General features: G+C 42.3%; 1 protein-coding gene across 2 annotated transcripts in view; it reads right to left on the bottom strand.

Moving 5' to 3' along the window:
• Nucleotides 1–817: 817 nt before the first annotated feature.
• The window catches only part of TNRC6A (trinucleotide repeat containing adaptor 6A), a 70,484-nt gene continuing 53,129 nt past the window's right edge, over nt 818–18,172 (bottom strand). The window contains exons 11-25 of one of the 2 annotated variants that reach the window (XM_080912207.1): nt 17,747–17,798; nt 15,119–15,261; nt 14,602–14,748; nt 14,308–14,445; nt 13,531–13,659; nt 12,783–12,860; nt 12,365–12,572; nt 10,862–10,993; nt 8,515–8,673; nt 7,895–8,035; nt 6,512–6,619; nt 5,372–5,593; nt 3,794–3,864; nt 3,199–3,338; nt 818–2,830 (exon numbers count right to left, since the gene is read on the bottom strand). In XM_080912207.1, coding sequence (XP_080768333.1) covers nt 2,455–2,830; nt 3,199–3,338; nt 3,794–3,864; nt 5,372–5,593; nt 6,512–6,619; nt 7,895–8,035; nt 8,515–8,673; nt 10,862–10,993; nt 12,365–12,572; nt 12,783–12,860; nt 13,531–13,659; nt 14,308–14,445; nt 14,602–14,748; nt 15,119–15,261; nt 17,747–17,798 — 2,244 coding nt within the window. In that variant the 3' untranslated portion in view covers nt 818–2,454. The remainder of the gene's footprint in view (nt 2,831–3,198; nt 3,339–3,793; nt 3,865–5,371; nt 5,594–6,511; nt 6,620–7,894; nt 8,036–8,514; nt 8,674–10,861; nt 10,994–12,364; nt 12,573–12,782; nt 12,861–13,530; nt 13,660–14,307; nt 14,446–14,601; nt 14,749–15,118; nt 15,262–17,746; nt 17,799–18,172) is intronic. The other variant, XM_080912208.1, reaches the window with a different exon arrangement.

An 18,172-nucleotide genomic window follows, 5' to 3' on the forward strand; every position in this document is an offset into this window, starting at 1 on the left:
AACGAGGTATTGATGGTTGGGAGGGATTTGGAGACTCAACAGTGATAAGGAAGCAGCAGTTATAAAGAATAAGGCAAATATCAAAACCACTTAAAAATATTTTTTTAAATCAAACACTTTATTTCCACATAACAAGCGCAAAAAAACTCCCAAACACTTTTAACAATACAATTAACGAAGTCATGAAGTCAGTTATATACTACTCAAAGCCCCTAACGGTCACTCAGCTTAATGTTCCAAACATCTCCACACATGGTTTTTCAAAGCTACCTTTGGTTTTTGGAAAAACCAGTATGGACGTCAACACACACCGAACGCATTAAACATTTGTTTAGGTTACGGTGTCCAACATTAGCTTACACCTGGCAAGAGGAGCGTGATACAGGTTCTGTGCCCAGGGCTCCTGTGGTGAGGAGGGGCGAAGGGCACGGGGAAGAGAGGCCAGTCCAGGTGGTGGCATCCCCACTGTGTGAGGTATGAGAGGTTAACGCTAGGATGCTGTCAAGTCAGTAAGCTTCGTGTTCCGAATGGTCCCGCTGAGGCTTGAGATGGGCACAGATGGTGGGGAAGGTGAAGCCAGAGAAGAGCTTTGAGCAAAAAGCTCCCAAGGATGCTCAGGGGAGGAGGGAGCAAGCTACAGTTTCCACTGTTCTCACATTATCTCAGGGTGATTGTGGAGAAGTTCAGGTAAAACGTTCAAATATTTGCTTAGATTTTTAATCTGCTGCTCTATGAGAAGAACTCTCACATGCAGCAACTTTGTAACTTTCATTATAAAAGAGCCTACAAATAAATTCACAAAAAAAGAGACAATTAATGTTGAGCAGCCAAAAAGTCATGGTTTATTATCTGAAGATTTCATAATTCAAACACAACCAAAGTGTACATTTACAATCACATCCTATTTGTAAACAGTTAAAAGCCACTGACCTCTTTTGCGTCTTAGGACACAAACAGTTAGAATCAAGGCAATGAAATGACGGCATACTCTGTACTGTTAAAACTTTACCCTTGTTTAGTCTATCTGACTAAGCAAGCATTATAATACCATTTGTGGGCAGAACAACAGGGGCTAGGGAGGAAAGAAATTTTAAAATGGTGTAACTCGTTAGTTTGCAACAACATTTAAAATTTTTTATACAACAAACAACTCTGTAAGCCCAATGTCTTGGTTACAGTATGCATAGTTACTGATCTCGGCTTTAAGGTACAACAGTTAAACATGAACACAGTCACAAGAGAGCAGAGACATGAGAGCCACTGATGGGGTTACAAAAGTCACCTAGCGATTAGCAAACCATCATCACTCACTACTAAAGGACAGGATCTGAAGCAGACGGCAACTCCAGCTTGAAGCGCGTTTTTTTTCTTTTCTTTTCTTTTTTTTTTTTTTTTTTTGTTTTTTTCCTTTTTTTGGCAGAGAAAATCTTGAACAGAGCAATACGTAGTATCAGTGCTAAAAGTTGGGTTTTCATCTTTCCTATAAGAAACTACAAGATTTTTTTGACCGGGGAACTGGTTTCCTGAGAACCATGCTCTTTGATTTAGGACAGGAATAGAAAACAGAAGAACATGGCCAAATGCTGCTCTTTTTCCCAGAGATAGAAAGCGTCTTTTAAACCACCCTCCTTTTTTTTTTTTTTTTTGTCTTTTAATTTTTTTTTTAAATGATGGAAGAGTAAACATTTTTTTTTCTCAAAAAACAAACAAAAAATCTGTAAACAAGAAGGTTCACTGTGGGAACCTTCAAAACAACATGGAAAGCCTGTTCAAAGTGCAGGGCCCGTCCTGGGCAGCAGGCGGGCTGCAGGTCACAGCGGTGGCCACAGTTTCTCAAACTGTAGAGCGAAATTCTTTAGTTTTACAACATGAAAAAACTGGTGCAATACTTTCATTAAGAATTCTACGTCAGTATCTTAACTTGATCTTTTAAACTCCACGATACCACACTAAGGTAGGCAACATGAGGCATAGTAGAGAGCGCACGCCTTTAAGAACATCCTTGAGTAAACATTTACACTGGAACAGCTGCCCCCCCCATATTGCCGATTAGACGGAGAGAACATCACTCAGTGCAAAGGTAAAAGCTCATACATCAGCCCAAAAACGGTTTTGCAAAAAAATACAAATAAAAATAAAAGGTGGGGATGGGGATGGAAATGAAGGAAAGAAGGAATCCGAAGGCTAAACATGATGAATACACCAGTGAGCTCGTTCCACACGGTTAGCTGTATGGCGCTATTTGGGAGTGTAAATAGATAGATATCCTTTCACATTATAATATTGGCCTGCATGATTCAAGTATTCAAACTGATATGTTTTGGGAAAAACAAAGTGGAAAATGTGCAGAAAAAAGCTGTTCCCACAGGTGGCCCTGGCTGCAGGCGGCGAGCCCAACTTAGTGCTCCTTTCCTTCTCTTCTTGAGGTCACAGTTTACGTCTATACCTATGCAATTACATGGACTCTCCACCCCCACCCAGGTGGTCAACAGAAAGAAAAGCATTAATGGGGGATGGGCTGCTAATTCCCCGGGGGTCACTGCTGCTTGGGGGACCCCACAGGCTTGTGGAATAATGTGGGGTCCCCCAGAGGGAAGTGCCGTGAAGGTCTCCACAGTTAGTTCCCGACAGCCCAGCACCATTCCAGTGATTGAGATCAGTCCGGCTGGAGAATGAGTGGGAACAGTCGAGGGAGCCCAGCCGGCTCTGGCTGGACCCGAGAGACTGCCAGCCAGGAGAAGGGGTCAGAGACTGACTTTGTGCAAAGAAGCGACTGATCTCCTCTTCACTGGCAAACTCAGCGAGAATAGTAGTGTTCCCCAGCACACACCTAGAGGAGAGGGCACAACATGAGGTCTTCTAGCTACATGGCTTCACAAGCTCAACTAGCAGTGGGACCTACTCTGAGAGAAAACCAAGGAGGTGCAGAAGGAGCCTGACCTGCTCCATGCCCATGGTGAGTGTCCCAGAAGGGGTCATGGGGTATCTAGACTAGGTCTGCTTCCCACATGCAATGCAAGGGCTTCTCCAGGATCTAAGGTCTTGTTATATTTCCTGAAGTAGCCTTCAACTCCTAGGCTCAAGTGATCCCTCTGCCTAAGTCTCTCCAGGTCCACACTAACTCAGTCTGGTCTTAGGTTGGGCTTTTACTCACAGTTCCCCCAGTTCCTCCCCATCAGGGGTCTTGGTGCAACTTACATGTGCAGAGACTTTTGTGCCTTCACTACCTCTTCTTTTGAACTGTAACGGACCAGAGCATTTCCATGTGGGAGGTTCAGATGGAATGTAATCAGTGGGCCATGCTGCATGCACAGGGTGCGCAGAGTTGAGCCATCAATCTAGAGAGAGCAGGCTGCAGTTAGGGGTTCCATTATAAGAGCCACTGGAAGGTACATGGCAGGTTCAGTGCCCCTTCCTTATGTGCAGTGGGCGTAGAGTTAGGCAATGAGTCAATCACCCTAGGTCTGCCCCCGACCCCCGTCCCTTTCCTCATGACCCTCCCCCCAAGATGCTGCTCTCTAAGAGTGGTAGAGTAGCCCAGGGGCTAAGAAAATGCTCAGATGGAAAGAATAGGCCATGGAGCAATATAATCCCACAGAGACACCTGCATAGCCCAGCACTGAGTACTGGGTGAGACATAGGTGTTTGCATTATTGTGCTGCTGTAAATACAACAGCATGAGAACCACTGGAGTGGAGGCAGCTGAGTGCCACCCTCTGCCTAGCCTTGATGGCCAATGACAGACCAGTCTGGAACGATAAGCACTGCAGGCCCACTGTGTGGCCCTCCTTACCTGAGGTGTGAGGTTCTTCAGAACAAGCCAATTGGTTATTCTCCCTGAGCTGCTCTCACCCCAGCTGGAGCCTGAACAAAGAAAAGAGACTCAGCATTCTACAGTTCTGCATGAGTGACTGTTTAAGACAAATACAGCCCATCAAATGACAGTAAATTTTAGTCAGCAGGAATTTGGACTTCTTTCTCTTTTGCCTACTTTCCCCCCTTGTGTAACCAAAGACCTGTGATATCAGCTTGCTCCAGTTTAGACCAGGTGCTGACCCCTACCTTCAGGTGCCTCTGTTCCGTGTCGTCTTTTCATCTAGGGCAAACTATATCCAAATAGTGCCCCTAAGGGCAGGCTTCAGGTAAACCTCTCTGCATGTGTCCCTAAGACAAGAACCTTTAAGAACAGTTTGGCATCACCTAGACATCTTTTGTCTGGGTGAGTGAGTTCCCCATTGAGTCTTTCCTGCATGAAACCAAAGCAATCCCTTTCCTTCTAGTAAGTAACATTTAAACAAAATTAAGAACCACCTGTCATGACTCCTTTCAAGCATTTCACAGTATGTGACCATAGGCCTATGTCTGCTTGACCTTAAGGGTCAAAAGCACCCACTTCCACTCTCAAATGTCTGCTTAAATGTTAAGCCTCATGGTCTTCCTTTGGATAGGCCAAGTTATTATCCAAACAAGCCCAATCTCTATAAACCCTCTCCAGCTCAATGTTCTATATAACAGTCTTACTGTGCAAGCCAGCCATAAGTTAGGAAACCAACAGATCTTTTAAGATGCATTCCCTCAGGGCTGAGGGGGTGCACACTCTCAGCACTTGGGAGGTAGAGGCAGGTGGATCTCAGTGAGTTTCATACCAGCCTGGTCTACAGAGTGAGTTCTAAGACCCACCAGAGCTACACAGAGAAACCCTTTCTCCAAACCCAAACCAAACCCAAACAAGCAAACAACAAAAGAACAAAAACAGACAACAAAGAAAAAAGCAAGCATTCCCAAGGAGCTTTGGAGAAAAGATTGCCACCCCACTAGCACTGTTTTGGGTAAGCACTCTTTTTTTTTCTTTTATAATATTTGTTTATTTATTTTATACATGAGTGCACTGTAGCTATCTTCAGAAAGTCCAGAAGAGGGCATCAAATCTCATTACAGGTGGTTGTGAGCCACCATGTGGTTGCTGGGAATTGAACTCAGGACCACTGGAAGAACAGTCAGTGCTCTTAACTGATGAGCCATCTCTCCAGCCCCCTTGGGTAAGCATCCTTATTTATTTAGACAGGGTCTCCAGGGTCTTATGTACAGATGACACCACTGTACTCAGATTACTGTTTCTGCCCTCACTCTCTCTGCTAGGATTTCAGGCATGCACCACCACACAGGTTTGGTTAAACATTCTTAAGAAAATTAGTCAAGATTCCTAAAGAGAAGAAAATTGTAAATGGTAGTGATGAACTAGGAATTCTGTTCCTTTACAGAGTTGTGATGCTGTAGCTAACAGTGTTGGTCCATGTTAAACTGGAGAGCTGATACTAACCAGTATTCAACAAATAGCCCGTAATCAAGCAACACAGTCTCGGTGTCCTACCTGGGGTATATCTGGCGTCAGAATTTCCCCATCCTCCACCTACACGAAGGGGAGAATTATCCCACGTAGACAAGGGTGGCTTCTGACCAGTCAGCCCCGGAGGTGGGCGGGACGGAGCAGTGATGTTTTTAGGTGGCAAAGGGACTTTCCACAGCTCATGAGCCAGAGAGGTGTTTGTAACTGAACCAGGAGACCACGTCAATTTGGAATCACTATTTCTGGCTACTCAAAGGAGAAGGGGAAAATATAAAATAAAATAAATTGAAGATGGGATAATGTTAGAAAGAGAAAATTCACACAACAGCATTCACTTTCCCATAAAAAGTGAGTCAAATAAAACTATCAGAAGTCCTAAATCCAGTTAAAGACCTACAAGGAGAAAAACAAACTGCCCCAAACTGGCAATCCTCCCCCAGGACCTGGGCCTTAATCTGTTACTGTCCTGAGACTATGCAAGCAGAAAACTGCTCTGACTCCTGGCCAGTTGGTCCACTCAAGAGAGACAGGCGACAGATACATCTTAAGCACATCATTTACTTATAGGAGAAAGGCTGTAGCAGTTCCTCCAAGTTAGCAAGGTGTGATGGCAAATGCTCACTGGGAGAGAGACAACTATGTCAAACATAGTGCTAAGACAGGGAGAGAAAGAAGTGGGAAGCTCTTCAGCAACTCTTGAGCATTCAGACCTGAGTTATTACAAAGTACATGGCCGTTAAGCCAAGGCTCCTCCAAGTGTGGCTGTAGGAAGCCTGGCCACAGCAGTACTTGAGCTGCAGCAGATACACACTGAAAACCCAGGACTGCTGCCATCTAGCTCACTGCAGAGGCTTAACTTTCCAGGACACTCATTCTTACAGTACCTCCAAATTCCTACTTCCCATATTGTATATAATTATCAGTCTGTGAAGGATTAAAAATAAATAACAAATACAAATGGTTTTCAGAAGGCTTTGAATTAAATGATGCTTTATCACAGGGCTGAAGTGGCTTAGATGGCAGAGAGCCATGTGGTAGATGTAGACTGTTTTTCAAAGGGGAGAAACGATGTTTGCAACACTTAGATAGGATCATAAACCCTCCCGACAACCTGAGAAGACAGCAGAGAAAAGCCACAGGTAGGCAGTTTCTGAGAGGGCCTACCTGAAGTGCTTTGTGCTGTACTGCTGAGGGGAACATTGTAGTTGGAGGCACGAATGGATGACCAGGCACTAGTTGAAGGCAGCGTGGTGTTCAAGGATGAGGATGACCCTGCAGAAGAAAGTTCAATTATTAGAGCAGGTCATGGTGCCTGGGAAGGTGCAGGGTCACAGCATACCCCAAGATAGACATTGAGAGCCTTTGAATTAAAGATGGGGCCCAAGACAGCAGCTTCCTTCCTGTTGATTGTTTCTGCCTTGGCTTAGAGTAGGCATTTCCTTCTTGATTGCTGACAGTATGCAGTGGCTAGGTGAGCCAGGCTCTCCTCCCAGCATTGGGCACTGGAGAGGGACTCTTGCTGTTCCTAGCCTGTTCTTGACTCTGGACTGTAGTGACTTCGTACTGGCCAGCCAGGTCATCAAGGCAGCCCGTCACAGGCAAGTACCCAGGAGCCAGGCTTCCAGCCCTCTCCATATTTGGGCTCTGTAGTTAACATTCTCTTCCTTTAGCTCTGGCCTAGACCTGAGCATCACCTGGGCACCATCTCAGTCCCTCCATCCATTCTGCACCATATTTAGATACACTAACCTTGCCATGCAAAACTTTTAGTCGTACCTCTTTTTTTTTTAATAGTTAATCTTTTGATTTTCAGAACATGTTTCCCTCAAAGAAATAATTTCTATAAGCAACTAATTCTTCTATAATTCCCTTTAAGCCTGGCCTTGTGCTTTACTATTTTCTGACCTTTACACAGCTTTTTGGTAGATCCTGTCATTTCAGAATGACAGGATTCTTGACTTAGCCCTATGATACGATAAACAGTTGCTACCGTAATAAAAACTATGTATTAGTAAAGACTGTTAGCTCTTTTATATACTTTGTAAATTACTAAAAGGGATAGAAAGGAGAATATGTTTTACACCAAAAAAATTTAATTATTTTAATATTTCTGTAACTTTTCATTAATCTTTCTTCTAGGACAAAACAATGGATAGAATATTTACATATGCCTATGGTGAAAAGCAGCCCATGGTAGTCATAGGGTTATTTCACCCAACAACCCTTTAGAAAATACATGTAAGTTTCACTGTTAGAAGCCTTGTGTCCTGAGGAAAGCACACATCAACATTCAAGTATAAATGAACTATACAGCTGGCAGTGGCTGACGGCTCTATTGGAAAGTAAATGTTTGTATTTCCTTGGTGTTCACTGACTGAATCCACAAATCCAAATCATCTTAAAAGTAGCCAGTTAATGTGCTTTCATGTCACAGCTCTCGTGGGTGTAAGGGAAAGAATCCTGCCTAAGGACTCCTGAGAGACCCTGACCTGTTATCATCCTATGGTGCTGCACAACATCCCGACACCAACTCAAGCCCCTACATACCACTGTTCCTGTCCCTGAGGTGGTCAACTTCCCGCACAGTATTAATTGAAAGACTGTTTATGACACTGCCAGGAGTGACGTAAGGGTCAGTTTCAGGGTCAATGTTTGGATAACCTTTCCATGGCTCACCAGGGCGAAATTCTGCAAATACAAATTCAAAATTAGTATACAGCTTTAAAATCCAAATTAAATATCCAAACATTCATTACTAAATTCTGTGTGACAATACCCTAAAAGGCCAGACTGGTACCACACCCTAATATTACATACCCCTAATCCTAACTTGCTTATTTACACAACTGGAATAAGTTCTCTTGAGTTTCTATCTTTACAGCACTGCAACTCAAGCAGGCCAGAAGATCACCTCTAGTGATCTTCAGTGTCAAATGAGTCTTTTGACACAGTCAGAGAAGAACCACCAACTAGAAGTTCTCAAGAGACTCCTCCCACCAGTTGGTGGGTCCATCCACCATCACTGCTTGGAGCAGAACACTGGAGAATGCAGTCAATGACTCAAGTTCAGGCTTGCCTCTCGACTGCATTACAACCAGCAATTCTCATCACAGAACAAGGTTAAGCCACGAACAAGAACAGACATGGAGAGGCTGTAAGCATCTTACCTGGTGGCCAGTTAACACTGCTAGAGCCGTTAGGCGATTTGGCACGTGGCCAGCCATCTCCTATTGAACCTGGAGGACTGGCTGGTGAAGTACTGCTATTCATAAAGTCATAGGGAACAAATGGAGACTCTTCCAGCCTAAAACCACTTGAAATAGCACCTACAAAGAACAATACGATAGTGAAATGTGAGCAAGCTACACCATCACAGTCTACAGTAAAGCTTCTAATCGGGGAAATGGATGCCAAACTGTCCAGTGCTACATCTTTTTTTCTTTTTTTCTTTTTTTACTCAGAAACATGTTTTAATTATACAAAATTAAAATTATATAAAATTGTGTTTAGTGTGGTCTTGTATATTCTGGTTCCTTGGAAGAATTGTAGGGCTTTGAACTGGAAAGGGCTGGTCTGTGGGGTTGGCCCTGGATGTCCCTGCCAGTTAAAGGTGGGTTACTGGCATGGGGTACCAGCAAGGGAAGTATTATATGGTGTGGGAGAGCCTGGGGATGGGGGGGGGGTTAGCTTCGCCTGGAGCCTAGGATCACTCTGAGGGAAGATGCCTGGTGAGGGGGCCTCCGGTCTGCAATGGGAAGAGGTATAACTATCAGGCAGGTAGGCTGTTGAATAGTTGGGGGCTGGTAACCAAAGCCTGTGCTCCCTTGGGTAGTTGTGTATCCCGGCCCCACTGTGTGCCACCACATGCTGGGCCACCTCCTTCCTGGCTGAAGTGTACAGACCCGGTTCCCAGGTTTTTACTTTTACGCCAGGATTGGTAGTCGAGGAGGTGGCGGGCACAAAGGTGCTTAGCCTCCTCCACAAAGGATCGCTTCTCTTCATTGTTCAGCAGCTTCCACTGAGCTATGTGCTACATCTCAAGAGTACTTAATATACTACTGTACCATGGGTGTCCACATTTACCTCTGCTAACAAAAGAGCTTCTCTAGGGTACATGTGTGCAGAAACATTTATAACATTTGAAGACAAATAGGCAATAATCCAAGCTAAATATGATATTTTTTTAAAAAATAAAAATAGCTGCTGAAAAGATAATTATTAAATCTATGACTTGTGTGTGTGTGTGTGTGTGTGTGTGTGTGTGTGAGTGTGATGCCAGATACATTAATATCTACTTATAATCCCAGCACCCGGGAGGCCAAGGTAGGAAGATTGTGAGTTCAAAACCACCCTGGGCTACATAGTAAAATCAAACAGAAAATTGCTGTAAATTTAATGCCATACAACTAACAATCCAAGTTAAATTCAGAGAATGTTAAAAAATGAAATATAAGGACAATAAAAATCACTTGGTTACCTCCTAAACAACCTTCAAGAGTGGAATTAATGGTAGGTGCATACAGGACAGCAGGTCTAAAGAGCTAGCTAGACCTTGTGTGTACTGGGGGATGGAGACTTGAGACTATTATTCTGGAAATTAATACTGAAATAAATCGACTCCTAATGACATATACCCATAGATCAGTGTATCGTTCAGCCTTTTTGCAGTAGCTAGTGATTAACATAAGAGTCCATGACTGGTCAATGTGCCAAAAGGAAGACACACCTGAGTGCACATCCAGCCCTCTAGGATGTCTATATTGCATCCTTTACCTCAAGGCTCAGAATAAATGCAGAAGGGGTGGAAAGACTTTAAATGATATTTTCTAAATACAACAGGGCAGAGGCACATGAACTTACAGAGATCATGAAAGCCTGCACAAGACCTGTGTAAATTCAAGCCAGACAAATCTCAGCATTTGGAAAGGGACAGAAACACAAAGTCTCACTCCTAGATGAGGAGCTATTGACACTGACTGTGGCTGGGAGGGAAAAGTTAGTTTTCCTCAATGGAGTAACATTAAGGACAGGTCACAGGGCCAGAAGACAACATAAACTGGCTTCTATAGTTGTTGTAGATGATTTAAAAAAAAACACCCACAAATACACACACATGTTATATGACTATATATAGTCAATGAATAAATAAATACATTATTTAAAGAGAGAAAATGGGATGTTAAAAAAAATTAGTACATCCTCAGATTGCTCCTATGTCTCTCTCTGTAACACAGCATAATTGAAATCAATTTGTTTTCTACTTGGAAGTTTCTGGAAAAGCAGTAAGTGCTCTTAACTCCTGAGCCATCTCCTCAGTTCTTGTTTTGTTTTTCAAATTGCAGTGTGTGTACAGTGTATGTGAAAGTCAGAGGGCAAGTTGGGGAGGGAGCTCTGTCTTCATATCATGTGGGTCTTAAACATGTAACTCTGGTTGTCCAGCTTGGTAGCAGAAACTCCAGTTAAGCATACCCACCCGCATTTGTTCCCAGACAAGTTTAAGACTATAATTGATACCATGTTTGCTGGAGTTTTGATCCAAAGACGTGTTCACAGACATGCTGTCCACTGTTGTCCACTTCCTTAGTCGTGACTGTGGCTCTTTAATACTGTTCATATCCATATTTACATTCAAGTTTGAGTTCAAGCCTTGAAAACACAATTTAAATCTTACAAACCAGCATATTTTCCTTCCATTGCCAAACATCTCCCTACTGTTTTTAACCCTGCAATGTGCAGTGAGGTCACAGGTGCCTGGCTTGTAGCTACTCTAGTGTACCACGGTACTATTTATAAACCACAAAGGTAGTGAGTGCTGTCACAGGTGGAAAACTACTCTTTCACACGAGCTTGATCATTTAAAAACTTCCCAAAAGAGTAAAAAAAAAAAAAAAAAAAAAAAAAGTTTTACGGAAACCAAGTAAAATTTGTCACTTCACTCTGACTTTAACTATTTCCCCAGAACTCCATATATAATATATGATCACTCTCAATTGTAATTCCTTGATTGCAAACTGATGAATTTCCAGATGGCTTACTAGCCAAAGAATGCTAGTTAAAAGTACAGCTCCTAGTTCCAACAGTAACATCTGAGAAAAAGATTCAAGTATCTAAAGGTACAATTTTTTTAGAAATTCAGTGGTTTCAAATTCTGATATTAGACTTTTAGTATGAATTCTCTGAAGTCATTCCAAGTTCTATTTCTGCAGAAAGCAATCAAATTTGTGCTGGTTAGGGTTATGGGTTAGGGGTTAGGGGTATGGGTACTGTCTAGCACAGTTGTAACTGACATGGAAACTGTTTCTGCTAACCATCCCAAGGACTTAAGTCCTAGCTGAGAATCTATTATGCAATACCAAAAGAACCAAATAAGAAACCTCCCAATCAGAAAATCACCAGCAGAAGCATATACTCCAAACACTGTGTATAGCCCAAAATATGCTAGGAGAACTAATGGTCTTCAACAAAACTGGGGGAGTAATCAACTACTCATGAGTAACAACTCATTTAATAAAACTGTTGTTCAGGTGGGGGAGGGATAAAAGATGAAAGAGGTGTGGTTAACCAAGAATCAAAACATAATCAGGAACTTGAGAAAGAGAAATCACAAAAGCCTTAAATTGCCTCACTGAATAAAAAGCCTGGTTAAACAATGGAGAAAATGAAAGACAATTTCTTTTCATACCTGTTCTCCTAAGACAAGTGACAACATAATGGGACTATCTGTAGTATTTTCAGCAGAGCAGTGCCTGCATACCACCTTTCTTCCTAATAACACTGTCATGAGTCTTCCTGCCCCTGCACATCCTACAGTTGGAATCTGAAAATGAATGTGCCCTGTTCCTCCCAATAGGCAGAGCATTCTGAAATATTGTGATACCACCTCTGAAATATGAAGATGAGCTTAATCTAGAAGTATGTTACTCTCTAATAAGTGGCGTCTAAGCCCAGACTCTGCTGAAGGACAGAACTTCAAAGGCAGTGGAGTTACCTGTGTATTGTAGTCGGGTAGGAACTCACCTATAGGAAAGTTGCTGAAAGCATTTACTGGCGATGGCCCTTTCTGCAGCTCGGGTGTAGTGTGGGGCATGACATTGTCAAGGAAGGACTTCATGGCTGGCTGATGGAGCGGCTGCTGAGAAGGCGGAGTCTGCTGCTTCACCAGCAGGCTTGGATCAAGTTGACGAGACTGTTGCATCATCTGCTGCTGCACACTAAGAGGTCGACCCTTCAAACAACAACAATACGGGAAAATTGTGGGGGTGTATCTTTATAGGGACACACTCTTCACTTCTGAACTCACTTCCGTCTCAGGAGGAAGGTCACCAATTAAAGTTCTATAGCTACTATGACTTCTGAATAAAGAGCAGACTAAGAAGCACACTTGGTTTTATTTTAATAAAATTCCTTCAATAACAAGTGGAAAGGGTTGATCTACCTGCTGGTCTTGCTGCTGTCGGTTAGCAGAAGGCACGCTTCTCTGACTCTGTGCCCTCTGCTGCTGCGCTAACAATCGCTGAAAAAAAGAAAAAGGGCTGTCACCGTTCAGCTGTTACTACTAATTAGAACTTTTTAAAAACATATTTATTTATTTATTTATTTATTTATTTATTTATTTATTTATTTATTTATTTATTTATTTATTATATAAGTACACTGTCACTGTCTTCAGACACCCCAGGAGAGGGCATCAGATTCCATTACAGGTAGTTGTGAGCCACCATGTGGTTGCTGGGAATTGAACTCAGGACCTTTGGAAGAGCAGCCAGTGCTCTTAACCGATGAGCATCTCTCCAGCCCCTAACTAGAACATTTAAGGATGACTATGATACATACCCAAGCCCCATCTCACACAGTAACATCCTTCCATGGAATATCTCTACTAGATTTCAGAAATGAAAAAACAAACACAACAACACTTTTACAGTACTGTGAACAGAACCAAGGGCTTTACATATGTCAAACTACACCAATAAAGCACCCCTTCACCCCAGCTCACACTTTCACAGGATTGTTTTTTTATTCCTGTATCTCCTCTGAAAACATCTTGCACTTCATGTAGGTTCATGGTTCATCTTTTCTGACATATGGTCAGCTCTACGTGGGCTATGATTGTGCTACCTCTGTCTACTGCAGTGCCTGATACAGAACTCCCACTGCATACCAAGCAGACAGTAAGCACTCACCTGTAACTGGGAGATCTGAGAAAGCTGGTTTAGTTGGGATAGCTGGTTCAGCATGGCTACCTGTTGAGGGCCAAAGAGCGGATTCAGGCCACCGTTGTTTGGTGCATACTTCAGCAATGAAACTGGAACCTTGGGATCACAATGTTAAGTTAATAATGTTGCTGTAATACCCAGACTAACTAAATGTACTGTGCAACTTAATTATCAACAGGGCAGTTAAAGTAGTGGCCATTCCGTAAACGTTACAGTCATTCAAAGTGTGTTCTCACACATATTCTTTCTCATAGTTACTAAAAATGACAAGGTAACTCCTGACCTATTTGACCTTGCTGTTGCTTTCCCTGCAATGTTTTACAATGAAAATGGTACAATTTAAAATAACCATTACTTTTCCTTATCCTTTACTCACACTTTTTCAATAACAGCTAATCGGCACTTGCAGAACGCCAAAGACATCAAAAATTATTACGAGGCCCAGTGCTCATCTCAAACATAAACTTTTAAATTTAACTTATTTTTATGTGAATGGATGTTTTGCTTCCATGTATGCCAGTGAATGACATGCATTCCTGATACCCAAAGAGGCTAGGGGGCCTCAAGTACCCCAGGAGTAGAGCTGCAGACAGTTGGGAGCTGCCATGAGGATGGGAATCAAACTGGATCCTCTAGAAAAACAGTTAGGGCTCTTAATGCTGAGCCATCACTCTAGCCCCTAAACAATAACTCATTCAAAGATCTTCCCAGGAAATCGGAGGAGAGGACCAGAAGCTTGTTCACCTGAGGGGAGAGTAATGGAGGAGGCACTTGAGCACGAAGATTAGGCTGAGATGAACTAAGAGGTTGTGCTGGAGGCTGCTGCATGCCCCGGGGTTGTGCTGCTGTGTTTCCAACACCAAACATACTGGGATTGCCATTCTAGAAAATAAAGGACAAAACAACAAAGTGATTCTTCAGGAAAAGACATTCATTACCGTACGATACTACTGTTTAAACACAATAAACATACAAGAGAGACGTTACTACTAAGACAGTTCATTCAAGAGAAAGCCTATAATGCACATCTGGACTTACCTGTCTAACAGAATTCAAGTTTTGCGTACCCAGCCCTGCTATGGAGCCAAGGGCCTGGTTAGGTAGTGCATTATTTGAAGGGGGAAGCTTCATGCTTTGACTGGACATAAATTGCATGTTTTGGGATTCATCTGCTACAATGCCATCCTGATTGGACAGACAGAAAGATGTGTAACACCAGCCAAGCAAACAAGTAGAAGGGAGAAATCATTGCAGGAACAGAGGAGAGGTCACATGACATTCCAGCACCAACAGGAAACAGGTAGAAAACAGAAGAGATCAGATTAGTGTTAATTCTAGAGCACATAAAAAGAGCCAAACACATATTTCATGGGATTAAGAAGAAAATATAAACACAAGGTCTATGCTAAACTAAGATATAAATGAAACAATAAACTACAACTCCATTAATAAGACAGTTACCTGACTATACTTTTTATATTATATGCATTTTCCTTATATTTTATACTATTAAGGGTATAGTTTTTATTCTCAAATTTAAAAAGATAGATTGTACCTTATCAAAATAAGGATTGCGCTCCATGGAAGACTCTTTGGAAATCTGAGGCCGAGACCCAGGGCCTTTCCCGACCGTTCGATTGTAATCACCAATATTCAGGCTATGTTTATCAATCTCCATCCGCTTGTCTTGTAACATTCCTAATAAATGCAAAAGACTATCACCAGTAGGAAGAGGACCAATTTATTTCATTAAAAACAAAGTGCTCACTTTCTAAAATGAAACAATTCCTACTTTAACAGGAATGTGTAAGAACTGCATTTCCATTACGTAAGTTCTGCATTTCACAGGTAACATTCAGCTCTTAAGTCCGCACATTTTCTCAGCCCTAAAATCTAACCCATTTATTCATTGTAAATGTTCTGAGATGTCTATCATCATCAAAATACCAACAAAAAGGAAAAAAATCTATTTAAACAGAAACTTTTAAAAATGACATTAATTTCTTAAGATATATCAAGTATCTGAACCTTCTGGCACCTAAAAAGCCCTCCCCAGATCATCAATAATCTCCAACAACACCCCTCCTCAGTTCTTTCCTACAGAGACATGTGAGGAGCTGAGCAAGAGTTCTGTCCACCAGTGAGGCATTAGGAAGCGTGTTAGCCCTTCTGAAGCCATGCTCCACTCCCTCACTGTTTTAGGACCATCTTCTGTGCTGAGTGGCAAAATACTAGATATGTCTACATAGAACAGTCCAAAAAGGTGACTTTAGCATGAAGAGACAGTAAGTGGCTGGTCATTGCTAACAGTGCTATAATCATAGCAAGACAAGGAAAGAGTCCAAGGTATCTTTCTGCCTTGAGAGTAAGAGTTCCTGTGTGGATGTTGCTCAAAGTATTGGTTTTGGATTCTAGATGTTCAACTGGTGCTTTGTGCAAATTCAAAATTCAGCATTTGAAACGCTTCTGGTACTACCTAAAACCACCTACAGTGTATATCTCCTTTCGTCTAGATGTTAAATTTGCGTTCATTTGCATGGGTCAATCATTTGATCTTTCCCACGTTGCCTTATTCAAAAGTTAACTCTAATTTAGTCCTTAGGGAAGAAACTGGCTGAACTGGGGGTCATTTCCTAAGTGACACAATGGGGACTGCACTCCATCGTCCTCATAAAAAAGCAAGTTGCTGTGTCCTGAGTCAAGCGTGAGTATGGAGTCACTTCATCACTGCTCAATTTCAAGTGTGCACAGCAGAATGCCTATGGAAGGTGAGCTGTCAAAGGTTAGGGTATACCGTACTTTTTCTTTTGTTTTCCTCTCAGAGCAGAGGATCGAACCCAGCGATTTATGCTTGCTAGGAAAGTGTTCTACTACTGAGCAAAATCTCCAACCCCATAGGATACACAGTACTAATTACTATCTTATTGCATCTCAGAATCCACCCCTCACAATCGACATTTTGGGCAGGCACTTTGTTAGTTGGCAACAAAGCTGTGTGGGTAAAGAGTGCAAGAGAGACGCTGTGAGAAAGGCCCGGACTCCCAGTTCTGATATGCTTTCTTCTGTAGCCCTCAGGCTGCAGGGTTTACCTCATCAGAAGCCACAGCATACCTGTCTGGTACTGGGCCAGGATATCTCAATACATGGTACAGCTGCCCTTTCTGGACACTATCTCGGTCTCTCTGCTTTTTTTAAAATAGGCAATCCATTAATACTCTAATTTCTTGTTAGTAAATAATTTCTCATTTATGATCATCTCTCCTTTTCCATTCTGTTGTACTCTAGCTCCTGATTGCACTACTGTCTAATAAGCTATGAAGGGCAACCTGACTCACATATCATCATACGATCTTCTATGCCTTCTGTAGCCAACGTTTATAGTAGTAATAACGAACCAACTTCTTTTGAACATGACCCTACTCTCCACTGAATTAATAAAGTCATCTCATTTTCTGTTTTAGTTTGGAGTTTTGAAAATATCAACTAGTTATTGTAACAAGTCTCTGTCGCGCCCCCCCCCCCGCCTGCTGTATCATCTGGCCTATTCTCTGCTGTGTGCATGAGTATGTGCGTTGCGTTGAGTGTGTGCATGCATGTGAGTTTGTATGTGTGTGGAAAGGACCACCAGGGAGGGTTAAAAAAACAAAAAGGAAATGATATTTATTGAAAACACATCCATAACCCACCACCACCACAAAAACCCTTTAATCCCCGATTTCGGAATGACCAGCCCCCACCTAGTTATCGAGCACTGTCACTTGGGCCAGGCTGTACCACCTACTCCAGCCCTGCCCTCCTTCAACACTCTCAGACTTCTTGCCTCAGTCATGGACTGCTTGGCATTTCTGACTATGGTTTGAGACGTCTCTGTCATTTACCAAAGTCTTTATTATGCAGTCCTCTGACCCAGACGGCTACACCTTGCACTTTAATAACCCCCTCTTGATGGGGCTTTGAGACAAGAGACTGACACTAGCAATACCTGCGATGTGCACAGTGATGTGTCCCTTAAAGGACTGTCACAACTTACTTTACCTAACAGTGCTCACACAGTGCAGCATCAAGTAGTCTGTAGTTAAGAGCCAAGGCTGCTCTCTTGCACTGAGTGAGGGCTCTTTCAGACAGACCACAACACAAGTAAGACTTGATAAATACAGATCAGAATAACTGACTTTTCTCTCACCTCCAGAAAGATCCATTTTATTGCTCTGTACATTTTCTTCTGGTGAGTCTCTCTGAAGTAGGAAAAAAGTAATGTATTAGCAGACTTTACCAATCAAAACAAAAAGTGAAGAACGTTCCTTATTTCCTCATCTAAAATACATGCAGATCATGAAGTTTCTCTTTTTTAAATTTGTCTGTATTTATGTGTACTTGGCACAGATGTGCACGTGCACGCAGAGGCCAGAACAGACCTTCAAACACCCTGGAGCTAGAGTGAACATGGGTGTGAATCCCCTCCCAAGTACTGGGGACAGACCCTGCTCCTTTGAAGAGGAGCAAGTCCTCTCAACCATGGAACTGACTCTCCAGCCCTTTTTTAAAAAATTATTATATTTTAATGTATTTTTAAGATGGGCTCAAAATTTATAAAATTTAAGAATTAAGT

Source organism: Micromys minutus (genome assembly GCF_963924665.1).
Source record: "Micromys minutus genome assembly, chromosome: 2".
Lineage (NCBI taxonomy): Eukaryota > Metazoa > Chordata > Mammalia > Rodentia > Muridae > Micromys > Micromys minutus.